This window comes from Pygocentrus nattereri, chromosome 6 (genome assembly GCF_015220715.1).
Source record: "Pygocentrus nattereri isolate fPygNat1 chromosome 6, fPygNat1.pri, whole genome shotgun sequence".
Lineage (NCBI taxonomy): Eukaryota > Metazoa > Chordata > Actinopteri > Characiformes > Serrasalmidae > Pygocentrus > Pygocentrus nattereri.
This window is the reverse complement of record NC_051216.1, coordinates 15,462,691-15,480,877: the sequence shown is the minus strand read 5'-3', so window position 1 is coordinate 15,480,877 and position 18,187 is coordinate 15,462,691. Positions and strand designations below refer to the sequence as shown.

The following is an 18,187-nucleotide window of genomic DNA, read 5'->3' as shown; positions in this document are numbered from 1 at the left end:
GCTCTCTTTCCCTAAAATGATTATTTCCCCATTTGCTTATGCAACCACTGAAATATCCCATTCTTTCAACCAACTGAGAGCAATTAATGGAAGCAATTAAAACAAAATAATTTGGGGACAAACTCTTAGTGAAGCTGGCAGACAATAACAGAATCAGCAATTACTGGGTCACTATCAAAATGAGCAGGACATCAGAGTGCTGAGCAGCAAGTGATTCAGCAGTTGTTTTGTCCTGTCCCAAGACCAAATCCCTTAACTTGCTACAGCAAACCAAAAACTCCCAAATGCATTTTTTTGACTACAAAAACTAGTAAATGCTAAAACAATGACGCAGTCTCTGGCACTGAGGATAGATTTCAACTACCTTCAACATATTCCAGACACACCACGTTCCACGTGTGGCCACTAGTGGATTGCAATAATATGCAGGAAAGGTGAAATAACACCAACAGCACTTTTGTATTATGAACAGCGATTAGTTAAGGAATCCCCTGTGGTCTACTCTAGCAGAGTTAATGGGAAAACAGTGGACAGAGCCAAAGGCTTGGTGTTGTAAATATCAACACCATCACCATCTGTCACAGGTCAGCGAGAGCTATTTAGGGTGACTATCTGACCCATGCTGAGGCATGCATGCAGGCCTGGAGAATGTAAAGGAAACAAGACAATCGTGTCTTATAAAGACAGAACAGAGGGTCCTGAGCAGACGTTAAACGAGACCTCCTGCTACTCCTCCTCGTCCTCCTGTTCTCCACCTACGCTCACACGTTACGGACATACAGCCTATGCTGAGGAGAAACGTATGGACAGCAGCTGGAGAAACAGAGTGATTGCAAAAGTAAAGGTCAGCCAAACAAGGAACCTTCAGTGGTTTCCCCAGGAGGATGAGCCAATGAGCCTTTACAAGTGCTAAAAAGAGTTCCTTTTTCCAAAGTCTACTGGCTTACAAAGAAGTCTCAGCTCAGAAAGTCCATGTCCAGTGGAACACAACAGCCCAATAAAGCAAGAACACTTGACAAATAAGCCTCTGTGCCCATTATATAGCAAGGAGGAGACGCAAAAGTCAAGCTTTTAGTTAGAGGCCTTTCATAAAATCAGCTTGAGAGTTATGCAACTCTCACTGTCTGAGTTTGGACCCAAAGCACTTTAATCTCTAAAGCCAGAATAAGAATAAGACTGAAATCCTCTTCACTTGTGTGTACACAGCAGTCCAATCTGGTCTGTTCTCTCCAATGGAATGCGTACACATCAGATGGCACCAGCTCTAAAATGCCTGTATCATGGTTTGTGTACACTGCCAGACAGCTACACAAAGCAAACCATGTCTGGGACAGGCCAGATGGTTTTTGCTAGTAAGAGAAAGAGTGATATAGAGAAGACTGCAATGTGTTCTGCACAGCATCAGTGCCAAACTCAAAGCCAAGCAGAATGAGAAAAGGAAATGTCCCTAGTTGATATAGGTACACACTCCTGTCTACCAGTGTATAAATAAGACTGAACAATATAGTATGATGTATTATGTTAATACCACAAGAGGCTTTGATATGAGCATTAATCATGTTCTCACTGACATGTTTCTTCCTTTCATATTTTCTTGTTAGTTGTAGTTTTTTTCATGTTAGTTGCAGCTTCATTCTTTCTCTTTAGATAAGCTGTGGCTGTGACTGTTGTATATGCAATACTGTGCAAAGGTGACCGACCAACAGCCTAATTACCAGTCAAAATGACCAGAGGGTACAAGATGTTCATTTTCAGGAGAGACTTCTGAGAAGACTAGATATAAGATAATCCACTTAAATAAGAAGGGGACAGTCAAAGGAAAATTTGAGTTTCAAAACTTGGATCGTGAGAAGGAAAAAATGTAAAGCACTTCTAAGACGGAACTTTGTAGGTGTGGAAAAATATACCGGGCAATTTCTTTGAGAAACTTAGTTAGTCCCCAGAAAAGAATGGATGCTGTAACAAAACAATGAGTGAAAACATACTTAGCTGCTGAGACTGCATTATTTTCTCTTAAATATATGTTTCCTGTAACAAATAACCTTTACTTAATGGCCAATCTGACTGTATATTAAATAATACAACGGTGGTCTCTGACTTTTGCACAATACTGTAGTAACCAATGCATGTCAGGATTTGAACTTGAGTTTGCAGTAGGAAGAAAACTCTTGAACTATCTTTGCCACTCACACTCTTAATCGACGCATTAGTCATGATCTTTCTACATGTCCATCCAGTGCCAGCCAATCACGAATCCTGCCTTGATTGATAGGGGCTGGATGAAGTAACTAGGTCTGAATGGAGGAAAAAAATATTTGGTGGTGACTCATTGTTTTTAATTTGGAGATTTCTTGGCATCTGGACTGACGATACAGAATAAAACAGTGTTTTGTGGATGGCTTTCCTGGCCATACATGGAATGATTTAAGGGCTAATTTATTTAAACTACATCATTTAAAACAACACCACAGAGCCTTATATAAGGAGTGCATGAATGTAGACAGAGGGTGATTGCAGATATTCCCAGAGTCCCAGTCCTGCCACTGCGGTCCCGGTTCTGCCAAAAAATCTTCTGCATATGGCACAAACTGATGACAATTGCCACTGCTGTGTCTATAAAACTACCATAAAACTGGACAGACCACACACGTCAACAAACAGTCTTCAAGGGGTCACGTCCATTGGAGGAAAATGCAAAATGTGCCTCTCTGGTGTCATGTGTTAACAGGTGGAGACAGTAAAAATTTGGTGCTATGCTGACAAGCACGTCTCTTTGTGGGAATGCCTGTTAAAACGCTGCAAGCTCAGAGTCTGTCTGGCTCACACAAGGCCCCTCAAACTCAACAATACAGCCTGTTGAAAGGGTTAACAAGCCTTTTAGTGGCTAGGCAATTACATATTGTTTATTAACCATTCAGAAGAATTGAAACTGGGTGGATGATTGAGAGCTCCTGCTGCCAGCTGTAAGAGGGGTTAATTGGAGCCAGTTCTAGTGTGGACATATTTATTTATGTAAGAACTGCTCTTTCACACACTGAACCACACAAAATACAGCATAATGGCTCCCTATAAAGCACAGCTGCACTTCAACATGCAGCACAAACACTGTGGTGCCCAGACGGCCAAAAGCAGAGTGGAGACTGAAGAAAGCTACATTAAAGATGCGTTAACCACATTCAATCTAACCATATGAAAATCAGTTTTGCCTGTGAGAGCTCGGAAAATATTTACCACTGAGTGGCTTTTCAGCTGTGGCATGAAGCTGTTAGAGCAGAAATGAGCCGATGATTATGTAATTATACAGCTGAAACTGCAGCTGAAAAAATCCTAGATAAACACACAAGACTAAATGCAGTACCTAAAACTGTCAAATTACCACTAATCTACACAAAGTCATTAAGTCAGATTGGGTAACACTGTGAAAAGTTGCGAATCAACAGAAATAAAAGCTGCTCTCTGGGAGGCACAAGGGCATTTTAAATACCTATTACGTACTCAAACCTTTCTGAGTGAGCTATGTGAGGAAAACCATGTTATCAATATCACCTCATGCATGTGCTGAAAACTGGAAACCAAAAGAAAAAGTTCATAATGTTCATCAAAGTTCAAGGCCTACCTGAGACCAGACAGCATCCCCTGGTTTAATTTCTCTCCAGTGCTGCCCTTCAGAACAGAGCTTTTGTTTGTCCCTAAGGACCAGCAGCTCATTGGTTCTGATCTGAGCAGATGAACTCTAAGTGTGTGCGTAATGAAAAGAAGTTATGCTCTGCGTCACTCCCCCTCTAGTGACAGACAACAGAGGGCTTTGGTGTCTAGAGAGGCTGGAGGAGTTGCCTGTGGCTCTCCCACTGCCACTGTCAGCGTCCCCATCTCCCTGCCACTGCACTTTTCTCACCCAACTATTTGGAAAATGCCGTGGCCTGGAACCGAGCCCTGGCCAAATATGAGGAGAGCCACAGTAAACAAGACCCCAGTGGTCCTTCCTGTGAATGAGGTCGTGAGATTTAGGGCTGGACTGGAGACTACTTCCCTGCCTCATTTGGGATAAGCAAGGAGTTCTTAAAGACAAAATGTCTGTCCTTACTATCTATCTCTTAAAGTACAGGGCAAGAGAACAACTCCAATTCTGCGCCTGTTATACCACTCTGTTATATTGCCACTGTCATATTAAAAGTTTTTTTTTTCTGTTTTATTTCGATTTTATTTACACCTTTACACTCACACATTTTTATGAAGCACTAAAAGCTACATGAGTGCTAATAGCGGCACCTTGTGGAGAATTTTCAGCCTGCTTAACATAAACGAAGAGTGAAGCAGTAAATGTAGCTTACAAGTCAGGTCTATAAGGTGCTTTGTATAAAAAAATAAATCTTGTTACATTAAATAAACATTAGAATTAAGAATATTTCCTTCTTCTAAAAGTTACTGTTCCAGAGAAGGTTTCTTTTTTCTTTTTTTTTTACAAATGTAAATAAAATTAGACACCTTGCTGTGTAAATAATGGTGTAATAACATAATTAAATGTACACTGCACAGTAAAATGACAATAATAACTCTAAAGGTCAATGCGATATTAATAAAAATGCTAAAGAATACATCTGGCTGTATGTATTGAGTGCTTATTCTTTGTTGGAAATGTGCAAACAGCTTGTGTCATTAATGTACAGAAGGCCAGAGTAATGCACTATAGCTAAAGGTCGTACTTGCACAAGTGCAGCATCACTCCATGTACTCATATCTGACAGCACAGTGTCTGTGCAGGCTCAGACTGGCCTCAGTACAAGCTAACCCTGTCAACAGCTGCCCAACACACTGCCTGAATCTGAGGTCAGGGCAGAGAGCAGATAAGACATCTATTACTCTGCCATTAACATGTCAGTGGAGATAAAGCATTTATCTCTATTATCGTGTGTTAGATTAAGTTAAACCCCTCTCGTTTGTAGACTGGTCTACTATAATTACAGCATACAGACATGTCAGAGCAAAAGCAGGACTGAGAGTAGACTGAGAGTAGTAATAGAAAGTGATTGTCTTTCTACTGAAATAGTGAGGTTTGCAAAGGCGCTCTAGTCTCAGATGGGCTTCCTAGCATAAATAAGTGAAAAGAATAAATTAATGGATTAAAACCTCTGACCTCTAACAGACCTTCAGGTAGGCTCAAGCAGCTAGTAAATACAGTTGCTTATTCAGTTGTGTTATTCAATTATGTAAGAACAGAAGCTTGAAGCCATATTAGCATAACAATAACGTGCCATTCAATATGCATCATCTATTAACCCCTTAAACACCCAGGTTTATCATGTCATTATTGTATAATTACAAGGAAAACTGACCCGTTATTTTTAGGTTCTAGGGGTTACAGGTGGTTATAGGGTGTTTTTTACAGCACAGTAGATAACATTGTTGTCCTCCACCTGGAAGAATGTATTTTAATTCCCCACATGGGCAACCACATCAAGCTATATAATGTCCTATGGCAAGACTACAAATGTATCAAACATTTCAAGCCTTTTGGAACTCTTGTATTCAGAGCAAAGGTTTCAATGTACTTCAAACTGCATGTTTCCTATGCCATTATATAGGATTCCACTACCTCCAGAATAACTTGTGCCTCTACTGCTTAACTAAACTGGAGGTGTCTCTGGATGAAAACATCCGCCAAATGCATAAACATAAAAATGGAACTTATCCACAAATCCACCGTGATTGTATTTACAGAACGGTTGTGAATGTTTTAGAAGTGAAAAAGCACCATGTACGTAATGTAAGGTATTTGGATTCTAGTAAGCCAATCTCTCTCTTCCTCAGCTGATTTGATTTAGCCTGGATGCCAACTGCTTCCTTGGTGCTTAGTAATGATGCAAGACAGAGAAGTCTAAACAATGAGCATTTCCTGAGCCTCATTGACTCTGCTTTAACAACAGCTTCTGAGAAAACTCTCCTCCTGCAAATGGAAGTTTTTCTTGCAAACCTAGCAGAATGCAGTCATGAGCTTGAGTACAAAAGCATGACGTCCGGCTTCTTATCTGCACTCCAGATTTTGTCCTTTGGCTCCTGAGGCTCAATGGGACTTTGTCCATGTGCGACAGCCATCTGAATTCACGTGCAAATGTGCTCTTTCTTTTCTACATCACTGGCTGGCTGTGGACCATATGATGTAGAATGTTCTCACATGTTCTCCTCCAGCTGGCTCAGTCTCAGAAGCTTGCAGGCGTGAGGGGGGGTGGATGTGGGTGTTGGGGGGGTTGTTAGTAAAAGACCAAGGTACTTGGCCTCTTGATCAACAGTTCTAGCCAACCAGAGAGACGGAGAGGCAGATTGGTTTACATTCCCATTTGAAAGGCGGCAGCCAAAAGATCAGTGGCCCCCTATTTCTGCCCCGGCCTATTTAAAGTGGAGACTGTTTAAGAGGGATGGGTGCTTTATTGCTAGACATCTCAGCTGGCTTGGAGTAAGAACAGAGGAGAGGGAATGTGGGGATTAAAACTTTTAAACATGGCGAAAGAGAGATTAATACAGATATGTTTGATTCCAGGCTTTTGCTTTAGAAAGAAGCATGTCTTACACTGTAATCATAGTAGTAAACTCCCACCAAAAAAGGATTTCAAAATGCACTGTGTGTGGATATTTTCTTAAATAACAACATAACTCAGTGGTTATACATTGAAACCGTTTTGGATAAGGACAATATATAGTATTGGTCAGACACTGACCATTTCATCACAGCAGGAATTACAGAGATGGCCAAAACATTGAATGTTTCACATGTAGCCTGTGTAATCAACAGAGCATGGGTAAGTGGGGAGGGGGTACAGAGTCTGGGAGGACTGGGTGGCCAGCCACGTTGTGGTCAGGTGTCCTCATGCGATGCTCACTAGAATATTTACCCCTCAACCCACAAATTCTTTAGCACACACCACACCATTTCCGCAAGTACAGCCATTTCACCAACAAGAGGAAGACCATGACAGTGTCTGCTTAGTATTTGTAATACATGCTTTTATGGTCTAAATTAAAGCCAAAAGGTTCAAAGAGTAATACAAGGGTCTGGAGCCTAGTTCTACTTTAGTAAAGAGAAGCCTGCAATTAGCATTCTTTGATTTGCTCTCTTAATCTTGATGAAGAAATTATCATTAAATATCAATAATAATGAAGATAATCCATAATATGAAAATTAACACATTCTCCACAGGGAACAAACTGAAATGGCATTTTTCTGGCAATTGTAGTTCAAAATTTCTAAGTATTTGCTCATTTTAACATGTTGGAGAAAAAAAAACAAAACAAAATATATCAAGTGCCATAACCTTTGTGTAAGACTCTTCGTTTTATTTTTATTGATCTTGTTAAATTTCTCAAATAAACAGTAACTGTGCAAGTTTTACAAACGACTATATCTCTCTGTGAAGCCTCCTTATCTGAGATAAGTGAAAAATCCAACAATCATGTGGCTACTTTTGAAGTGTAGACATTGTGATCTTGTTATTGCTTGGTTTGATTAAGGAAAGTGAGGAATGCAATATAAACTCCATTAGATCTAATTGAATAAGCCACTGTCTCTAACTCTAATTAGCATATCCAGACTTCACTGCTCTGCTATTAAAATGCAATGGGTTAGACACTGATCCAAAATACTATATTGCAGTAAGCCAATAAGTCTAAAGAAAGTAGTTCAGCAACCTCATGTCCAACTCCTTGCCCTTTTGTCCAGTTTAAAAGGCATTTGTCCACTGGTTGTAAGTCTATACCATTACTGTCTAAAAGAAAAACATGCACTTTAAAAATAATACATTTACACCATTTGGCAGACTCTCTTATCCAGAGCGACTTACAGTGTGATCATTTTACACAGATAGGTGAATGTAGTGTTAGGAGTCTTGCCCAAGGACTCTTACTGGTATAATGTAGGGTGCTTGCCTAGGTGGTGGATTGAACACCATATCTACAGCGAAGAAGGAAATTCTACTGTGATAGCATCATTCACACCATGTAAAATACACAGCTGTGAGAACTAAATATCTAGAACACCTCTCATCTGGTCACATTTTACTCATTAGCACATCATTCTTTATTTCTCAGTTGTTTCATCATCACTATGAACCATAATAGCTACTTGATCTTGACTCTGATCTCTTCTTCTGTTGATCATTAATACATTACATAAAACACTTACAAAAGAAACCGTCTATCGAAATAAAGAAACAATAAGAAAAACAAATAAACAATATGCTACCACATCAGTTTTATGTCTACTGGCAGTACTCACCCTCCATGGAGTCTTCACAGCGCTGGTTGAAGTTTTCATAAGAATCCCAGCGGATTAGAGGATCTTGGGTATTGTAGTCCACAGAGACACAGGGCCCATTCTCTAGATGGCCCATTCCTTTAGGAGATGTAGCAGAACAAAATATTTTTAAGCTCAGTGTCTAAAAATTGGCACAACTTTCACAATATCTATTGATGGCATTTCAAAATAAACACACATCGTTAGTATCCAAAACAGGACTCTGTAAAAACAAACATAACTTTTACCATGGATTTTCTCTGGGCCAAATGAGAAGACAAACTCCACTTTCCCATATTCAGGAAATCGGTCATCTGTTTAAGAAATAAAATAAGTATATACAAAACAATGTCAGTGTTACCCTTCACCTGTTCCACATTGCTTTTGGAAGACCAAAAAAGTACTACATTGAATTAAATTATACATTCAAATATGTTTTTACCTTTAAATGTCTCGTCCAACTCATCCTTGCCAAAGATGAGGCTTAGGTCATGAACAGCACAGGTGTGAAACTGCACCCTGAAGATGACGTCTCTGGAAGGGCTGCGGAAGCGCTTGTGATAACACTTCAGCTGTGGAGGAAAACACATAATAGTCAGCGCTCATTAAAAGCATTACATCATACCTACACAGGGCCTGTCAGTGATGAATGTAAGCAGAGCTTGAAAGTGAAGAGATTTCACAGAAGTCTCTCTCTCATATGTACAAATGTCATTCAATGACATAAATAATTGGGCCTCACGAAAGCATTATTAGAGTCCACCCACACAAGAAAAAATGTAATCTACACAATATTGCCCTTATCCCAAATGTAGTCAGTCAGCAAAGACAAGGTTTTTTGTCCAAAGTTTGCTTCTTTAGTTTTGCACTAGTGCTATGAAGCCAATATACACCAATTAGCTTGTTTGAATTGGTTAGTAATTTCAACTCTTAATGCTCATGTACTTACTACAATGTACTTACTAGCTTCAGTAGTTTCTGACCATGTTTGACACATGGTTAAAAAAAACTAACCAAAGTATCAAAGTATTCACAGTAGACACAGTTTTCACACAAGTTGCAGAGTCCTTACCCAGTGAACAGGGGCACAACCAAAACTAACATTTGCAAAGCTAAAAACAATACTAGCAGCCATATTCATTACTACTTTTTTCAGCTATGTGACTTAATTTGTCCATTTTTACAGCTAAAAGTATGTAAGTGATGTAATGACAGTGTCAGAAATGCAATTCTATTCGAGATCACTAAACAATTCAATGCATGTTAGGTTTCAGGGCAAGCTTGTGAGCATTCAAAACATTTTGTTTGCTCACTGCGAATTGGAGATGTTACTATTATTACAAAACTAAAGAAGCAACACTAAATCTTCTGATCAACTACATTTGGAGTAAGGAGAACATTTTTTTTATTTTTTTTTATTTAGCTATTATTGCCAAACTATGCCTTTAACCTAACCAGACTCAGTTTCCCAAAAGCATCATAGTGGAGGATTTTGGTCTATCATCTCATGTTGATCTTCATGCTGCAGTGATTTTGGGGATTTTTAAGCACTTTTTTCCATTGTGTTTGTTGAATAATCACTTAAGAAAAACTGAATGTAATGAGAAATGCAGTTTGCAGGCTTGTACGCACTTCTTTACTTATTCCATAGGGCCCAACAATTACAGGTACTACAGCTATATCCAGCTTGGTGATTTACTGAAACGATGTGCAGACAACAGGCTGTGGCCAGAACAGCAGCTGTCACACCCATTATGGCTACATACCACGTTCAGGAGTGTGGCACATCATCAGCCTCTCAGGCTTACGTCAGTGTTCACATTCAAGAGCCATCCTTCACATCAAGCTCTATTAATCAGCTTAGATTAGATTATTTGAGGGTTTGTGGATTACCAGTACCTTGTTAGCCTTCCCATGGGGAAACAATGCCAGATAGGGCTGTCTGGTATAGTATATGAGACTGCTCGGCCGCTCCAAACCCCAGATGAGGGAATAAAAATGTCCTCACTGGCCACTGAAGAAACTGTATCCTGTACTCTATTGCCTGGGATAGCTGTAATTAAGATGTTTTGCTTGGGGCAGACGGATAGAAAATGCACAGGTTTTCTACTCATAGAAACAGAAGCAAAATAAACAAAACAAGACTGAGGAAGAGGGGAAAGGATGCCAAACATCTTGTGGCTTTGGGCTGCTACATTGAAGTATTGTGCCCTGGTCTAGGGCTACCACAGAAAGCGGAGGGCCTCCTCCTCAGAACAGCAATATCTTTCATATGTAATGACCCGAACTGCCAAATACTGAGTGAAAGATGGACTCAATGGAGAGAAGAGCAACATCTCACTGGAATAAAACAAACATTTACAGAATATTTTTGAAGGTCCCATCATACAGAAATGCAGAAGATACAGATGACAGAAGAAAGTAAAAAGCTGCTAGAAGTGAGCATGCTAAATTAATGAGCATTTATTACTGAGTCTAATGAATTAATGAGTCTAGACTGGAAGAAACGTCCATCAATCCCCCACTTTAAAGTGAGTGGAAAACGGACAGTGAATTACTTAATTTCCTCCAAAGTTTGGTCTGCGTACCCCTCAGACTCTTAAGGTAGGCTCCCACATGCATTTGTTAGGACTTAGCCCCTTCTCCATATTGATTTACAGCACTCTTCAATACCAGTATGCTGGGTCTTTGGCATACCTTCAGCTTAGAGCGTTTTCTAAATCACCTTTGCTTCTTTTCTGCTTACTAAGGACCGATTGAGATGAGCTCATTGAACGGATGGATAGCCCTCTATGAGCGGAACATTAGCACTTTTGACAAAGCACTCAGTTCCCTGGCGTCCTCCTCAAAAAGCTTTTTAGAGTAAGATGCAAATAAATCTGGGCTGGCAGACTGCAAATGCAGTGCTGATCCAAGTGAACCCCTCGTTTCTTCTAGGGTGTTTTTGAAGGGGCGTCTGACTGACGCCCCCTTTGACATTCTGTTTTACAGCAGTTGTATGGTGCTCTAACGAAGCCCCATAAATGATGGAAGAACTCCAGCCAAGAATCGTTTCCTTCACCTTTAATGACCATATTTCACATATGACCTCTAGTCTAAATATGAGCTCTACAAAGTATACCAGAATTCTCCCTTGGGCTATGTGACTGAACAGGGCAGAATAATGCAAAATAAGTTAAGTAATAAGAGTCACTTGACAAAGGTAATTACATTCTCAACAAGCCTGCAAAGACTACATCCACTAAATGCAGATTTAATGCATACCAGAAAAGAAAAGAACAGCAGAGTTTGTTAGTAGTGAATACATTACATAGCATGTCATTACCAGAATGTCTCCTTTCAGAAGCAGGCCAGGCTCAATGGTGATGCAAATGGTGGTCTGACTGTCGCCTTGGACATTACTGTGAATTAAAGATAGAGAAACACACATTATGTTCTGCATAGTCATGATTAATGTTACACTTTCACTAGATTATGTGGACTGCAGGCATGTTTTTATGCTTAGTAATCATGATAAATGAGACGTGACAATTTCTTTGGGGTGCTTTCTGAGTTGGTGGTATGGGAGCAGAGGATGCTGGGAAGTTTCAGTGTATAGAATGTGGGTCTGGGAGGATATTCCTTTTCTACTGTGTGCACTTCTAGCTGCTGACTGTTCAAAGAAGATGATGCAAATGAGGTACATGTAACTACTAGTTTGGTGCATGTTTTTCGCCGCATGTTTTCAGGACAATAAATTCCTGACTATGCAGGAAAACCAGAGAAAAACAGGACCAACAAAATAGTCTTTGTAGTGTTTTTTAACAAAACTTGTTTCATATTTTATACCATTTGCTTTCTGGTACTGAATGTAAGACTAAGGTTAGTCTTAGAACAGTCACAAGGTCTCCCCTCTGGTAGACACTGCCTGCCCACCAATGATCACCCACACCTGTGGCTAAGCTCTGGACTCATTAGCGATGGTATATTTACTCTGCTGTTTTAGGCTTCAGTAATTGCAAAATATTGTCACTGTTTAATGCACATCTGTGCTGTGGTTCAATATTTTATTGTTATTTCTAGTGTTTGCTCAATTTTTGACCTTTGGCCACATTTTCTGTATTCTTCAGTATGGCTTTGTGTTGTGTGTACTTGCCTGTGTTTTGACCCCTGCTTGCTGTAATGATGAGAGATACCCCCAATAAAGCTACTCTGCACATGTAATCTTAACTTCGAATGTGTTACAACTATAAACAGGTAGTTACATCCATATCGCTGGTGTCAGAACAAAACCTTGTATCTCAAAAATGATAAACTTACAGAAGAAAGAAAAAACATACTTTACTTTTAATGTAAGCCAATAGACATTTTGTCCAAGCAATTTCTTTTAGTCTATTCATCATGAAATTTACTCACAGTGTAAAGGTCACAGTGCCTTCTATTAGCCAAAGCAGTAACATAAATTTTACTTACTCTTCATTGGTCCAAGCTTTTTAAATTTATAAATGAAAAATAACTTGCCTTGAATAAAATGAATCAAATGAAGAGCTACATCAAAAGTATACAAATGACAGCAGGTCAATTTTTTTTTTTAAATAAAAAAAAGTGAAGATCCTCTATGGGGAACACACAGCACCCAAAGTCTAATCATGCTGCACAATTTCTACCTATTTTTTATCATATTGACAAAAAAGGAGCTGTATCTGAATTTATCAGGGTAAAGAATTCTCTTACATATACTTCTCAGCAAAAGCTCAGAAAAGGCACGTTAACTGACAAAACACATCTGGCTGCACACCCACAGACATAACACCCTGACAACTTATTTAATCAGGACTTTTTACGTGGCACCTGAAATACTTCTTCATAAACCTATTTTTGAAACTGAGCCACCATCGCAACACTTAAGTACAGCATTAAGCTGTTATTATTAAGCCCATAAGGCTGTAATGGGTCCTGTGGCACCCCAAATGCCCTACAGCTGGCATGCCAACTGAAACACTCTCTCCTGTAAATCCAAACACAGCCATAATCTCCTTGATCTGGCCCTTCCCTTCTCCTCTCTGACAGATTCTACGGGCTTCCACATAGCACTGTGTGATTTAGCTGTGGATTGCCTTACTGTAACACTAGCACTAATATTACACTTTACACATCTGTGGTCTGAAAGCACAGTATGCATGTGCACTTGTGTAGGAGACATTTTCGCCCTTCAATGTGTATGTACATGTGTGTCTATAAGGTTCACCAGCTGTTCTACAGCATGTGGGAGGGGCCATTGAGCACAGAATGGCTTCTGATTGGTGCGTTTGGAGGCTGGGCATGATGCCAGTGCAAAGTGAGAGAGTGAAAACAAAACAAAGACCAGTTCTTACTAGATCCCAGATGTGTAGACTGGCTGCATGGCCTGGTAGATCTTGAGGAAAGGGCGGCAACCTGGAAGGTATGTGAGAGAAAGAGAGGGAAAGGGAGAGAAAGAGAGAGAGAGGGAGAGAGAGAGAGAGAGAGCATTAAAGAGAGGGAAAACAAGGCCTTAGTGTAGCTAGAGGAACAGAGGGGAGGGGTGGTCTACATGCATGACTGCTGTCCCCTAAAAGCAAAGCACCTGGCTGGAGAATAGAGTTGTACTGTTCTGCTGCCTCTTCGTTCATCTAAAAACATGCACACTCTCCAATCATCACATCTTTTGAACTAAACTCAGCCTTATATGCTTGCAGAAGTGAAATTATGGAAACAGACATGCATCTCTCTTCTGTGTGGTCTTCTAAACATAAGGAGCTCCTCTCTTTCCCCACCCTGCCTCACGCTTGCACAGTTCCAAAGCCTTCTGGGAGGCACTAGGAGCTGGGCTGCATGCCTGAGAGGAGGTCCTGAAACCTGTGTCCAGCTCCTGCTGCAACCCTCATATAAGGCCAGACTTGAGGAAAGGGCCGATGGTCACAGAATTTGATTAATTGTGTACAAAAGAAATGTTTTTGTTGTCCATTTTAAAGACTTTTTTTGGAAAATCTGAACACAAAATAATGGTGATGTATATTAATAATATGATTGGTAATAATAATAAAAAATAACAATAGTCCGTTGAATTTGCACCTTAAGCCTAGTGCTTTGTCTTAGGTTGCATCTACATACATTCTCCATATCAGACAATGTTTGTATTTCAAGAAAAGGCAGGTGTAAACACCAGGACACATTGTGATCAGATCACTCAAACCATTCAAAGATGGTCAGAGACGGAGCCTGCCAGCATCAGCATTCAAAACAAGTGTAAATGGAATCCGTTGTGAGTTGACAAAGATGTACAAAGTAATTATTTCATTTTGCATATCCTCATAACATGCTTCGTAAATGCTTTTTCTATTTTATTCAACACCAGACTCAGGCCTAGTGGAGCTTACCTCCTTTGGACTCAAAGTTGGGGATGCCGTGCATGATGACATGATGCAGGAAGAGAGGCTTGTTGTTAATCTTAATGTGGCCCGAAAGCAGCCCACTGAAATACTGCACATACCTAGAACAGAAAGACAAACAAAAACAGACACAAGACAATCAAACGAAGAAACAGCTCGTCCATCTCTTGGACCAGTTTGACCACCATAGAACTTGGAACTTCCTGCTGTACAAAGCTGTGCAAACCTCACCTACATGCCACTGACCGTCCTCATGATACTGCCTCATACAGAGACACACTAGTCAATCACAGCCATTACTTCACCTGCTTTTCCCTTTTTTTGTAATTTAATATTTAATATCAAAACCTCATTATCTGTTCATTTTGCTCTTGTGTTACTATTTTGCTATCCAGTGACCAGAGGATGATGGGTCCCTCTTTTGAGTCTTGCTTCCTCTCAAGGTTTCTTCCTCTTGCTCTTCAGTAGTTTCTCCCTGCCGATGTACTCACTGGCTTGCTCATAGGGGCTTGGATCTGGGTTTTACTGTAAATCTGCTTTGTGACAACACCTGTTGTAAAAAGCACTATATAAATAAACTTTGACTTGATTTGACTTGAAATAAGCAGTATTTCTGCTGAGCACCTAACAGAGATGTAATAAATGGATGAAACTCAGATTGGGCACTTTTGAAGACAGAAACACAGCTTTTTCAGACTACAGTAACTTTTACTACATTACTTTTACTAAAGCATACATTTAACATAGATAACATGCTGAACATATTTAAAGCCATAGCAACTAAGCTACCCAGTGAGTAAGATTCCCAGCTGGGGGGTTAAGGATGAACATAAAGAGTAATGATGTCTTACAGGCATCATTAATGCCAGCTGGAGCAGCTCCTTGCCCACCTGTCTAATAATGGCTATATATCAGACAATATATATTGTCAGACTCCATTAGGGGTCTGTTTTGTATAAAGCCACTTAAATGGAGGAGCTCTTTGCGCTGCTTCCAAAAAACCCATAGAAGAGCTTTGGGCACTTCAGTTTCCATAAACAGGAAAGAGCTTTTTCCTACTTTAGCACTGAGGCCTCCCCCCAAGGGAGGGACAGTGAGAGGGTCTTTGGCTGGGGGCCGGGGGCAGCTTTCATATGCAGGGGAGCAGCAGCGCCATTTGGGCTCACGGATAACAGAGAGGCAAGGAGCAGTGGTTGTCCTGAAGAGGACTTCAATCACAAAACTGTATTTCAATCAGTGGGAGTCTATTACTGAGACACAGGCTAGGAGAGTTTCAAAAAGATAATTTGGCAAAAAATCTAGTTTACACAGTTTTACTCCAAATTTGCCCCAACTTACCCTACATGTAGCTGATTAGGTGCCTGAAGTTTACTTTTTTTAGATTTTGCATAGCATGGCTTGAAGACAAGCACTCCTAATGTATGTGATACTGTGCCTGAAACCGAATGACATTATTTTCCAACATGATGCAGTTTGAGACAGCAGACCGTTAATTGGTGGGCTATAGCTTTCCCTACTTGTGAGCTACATTGGCTTTTAGTTGCAGTGCAAAACCAAAAAAGCACACTTCAGATATTATACCTCTTGGTGGTTCACCTGCATGTGGGATAAGGAGAAATCTAAGTATTTTTCAACAAACTAGCACTTTAATGAAGCTTAAAGTATCAGCACCTTTGAACAGCAAGGACAAAATCTGAACCTCTAACAGCCTGGCCACTCCACATTCATCAGTCAATTTACAACTTACAAGATGTCTTGATGAATGTGTGGGTTTGTATGTCTGTTTGTGGCTGTTTGGGGTATTTTGGTATAAAAGACATGAAATTCAGCATAATGGAAAAAGTGGCTCCTCATGTAGAGAATTGTGCAAAGACTTGAGATAGAGACATTTGGCACATTACCACTGCACATGCCTCCCATAATAACTGCAGACTGGTGGACAACCACTTGTGGCTAATTATAGGCCAGTCAGGAAATAACAGTACAGAGAGCCCAGATCTCAAACATGGTGGCTCAAAAAGCCCTTAAGGATATCATCTCTGAAAGAATTTTTCAGTTAAATGTGGAAAGGTACGCATGCAGGGACTGGTATCACTTAACAAATCCATAAAAACTAAAGCCATCTGGCATGCAGTTATGAGGATTTGAGTGTTTGAGCAACACAAGCTAAGCTCAGCTTTGTACTAAATGGACAGTGTCTAACAGGGAAGACAGAGGGTGTTTTGAGTTGGGGGCGGTGAGATTTTACACAGCATATAAGTGTCATATATAGAGATGTGATGCAAAATGTGCATTTTTTCATTTAAACTTTTTGAGGTAATTTACATTGAACAGAGAGTGTCATAACATGCATATACACTTACAACAAACTGCTGATGCACACCCTGCTTCCTCATTGTTCTCATTGATGAACTCTATACAAAAGTGCTATGTGGCAGCCACATATCAGATTGTTGATATGTGGAATGGTAACTAATTGTGTCATGCCCATAGTCAATTCTCGAACAAACATCGAACAACCAACATTAAGCCACTTTGCAGCACAGAAATAGTCTACAACTCTGCCAACACTGGACACTAAATTTGGCAACTAAAGTGGTCAGCTGATGTAGAGAAAAACCTGCTATAAACAAAATGTAGCGTTAATTTAAACAGTGCACAGCTAAAAACAAAAGACAGCAATTGATTTCAGCAATCCCAAAACGGCTGGTATAACTGTGACCACTGCAGCAGCAGAAGTGTTCTCATCTCAGGTCAAACTCATTCAGGCTGTAGGGGAAGAGGTATGTGGGGGGCAGACAGGAAATGGGGCGAAACTGACCTTTTCTGGGACGGTTGGCCCACAGGAAGCACTTTATCTTCATAAAACCTCTTCATGGCAAACCTGTCCAGAGCCTGGTCCGCACTGCAGGCCAAACAAACATGTACTAAGGCTCTATTTCAACACATAGTTTAGTTTAAAATGCTGTCATATGCAAAAGTTTGAACACCTTCAGTCAAATGAGATGTTTTGTTTATTTTAGTAGCGACAGTAAGTTTACACATTACAGGGAATACATTTGTAAAAGGGTTTTTTTTGCATACTTTAGTGCAAACGTCCAGAGTTTAATGTATTAGCAAAATTAATAAATAAAACATGCCATATATTTTGCACATGCCACATTTCATGTTTTCCCCAGTATTTTAAATTCAGCATGTAAACATAGAAAAATCACAAAGCATAATTTGACCAGGGCGCTCAACCTTTTGCATAAAATTACCTTTACAAGTTTATTTCTTCATCATTATCAACATTCTGCATTATTCAATGGCATGACTAATGCATGGAAAGCAAAAGCAACATGGTATTCTCTAGTAACTGCACGCAGGATGATTTCATGAGCTCTGTGCGCTGTGTACTGTGTTCAGACAGTAAAAATAGCTACTACAGTTTTCCTAACAAGGTTAGAAGAGTTTTATCAGTCCTTAATTCAAGTCTTGAGACAAGCCGTCTCCTGATAGAGTGATGTGTGTG

General features: G+C 40.0%; 1 protein-coding gene across 11 annotated transcripts in view; it reads right to left on the bottom strand.

The window, feature by feature from the left end:
- Window positions 1-18,187, bottom strand: part of tns1b (tensin 1b) — a 271,589-nt gene that overhangs the window by 42,446 nt on the left and 210,956 nt on the right. For all 11 annotated transcript variants that reach the window (XM_037539401.1, XM_037539398.1, XM_037539400.1 and 8 more), the window contains 7 exons: window positions 17,495-17,578; window positions 14,662-14,774; window positions 13,639-13,699; window positions 11,610-11,685; window positions 8,727-8,856; window positions 8,533-8,598; window positions 8,267-8,383 (listed from right to left, as the gene is read on the bottom strand). In XM_037539401.1, coding sequence (XP_037395298.1) covers window positions 8,267-8,383; window positions 8,533-8,598; window positions 8,727-8,856; window positions 11,610-11,685; window positions 13,639-13,699; window positions 14,662-14,774; window positions 17,495-17,578 — 647 coding nt within the window. The remainder of the gene's footprint in view (window positions 1-8,266; window positions 8,384-8,532; window positions 8,599-8,726; window positions 8,857-11,609; window positions 11,686-13,638; window positions 13,700-14,661; window positions 14,775-17,494; window positions 17,579-18,187) is intronic.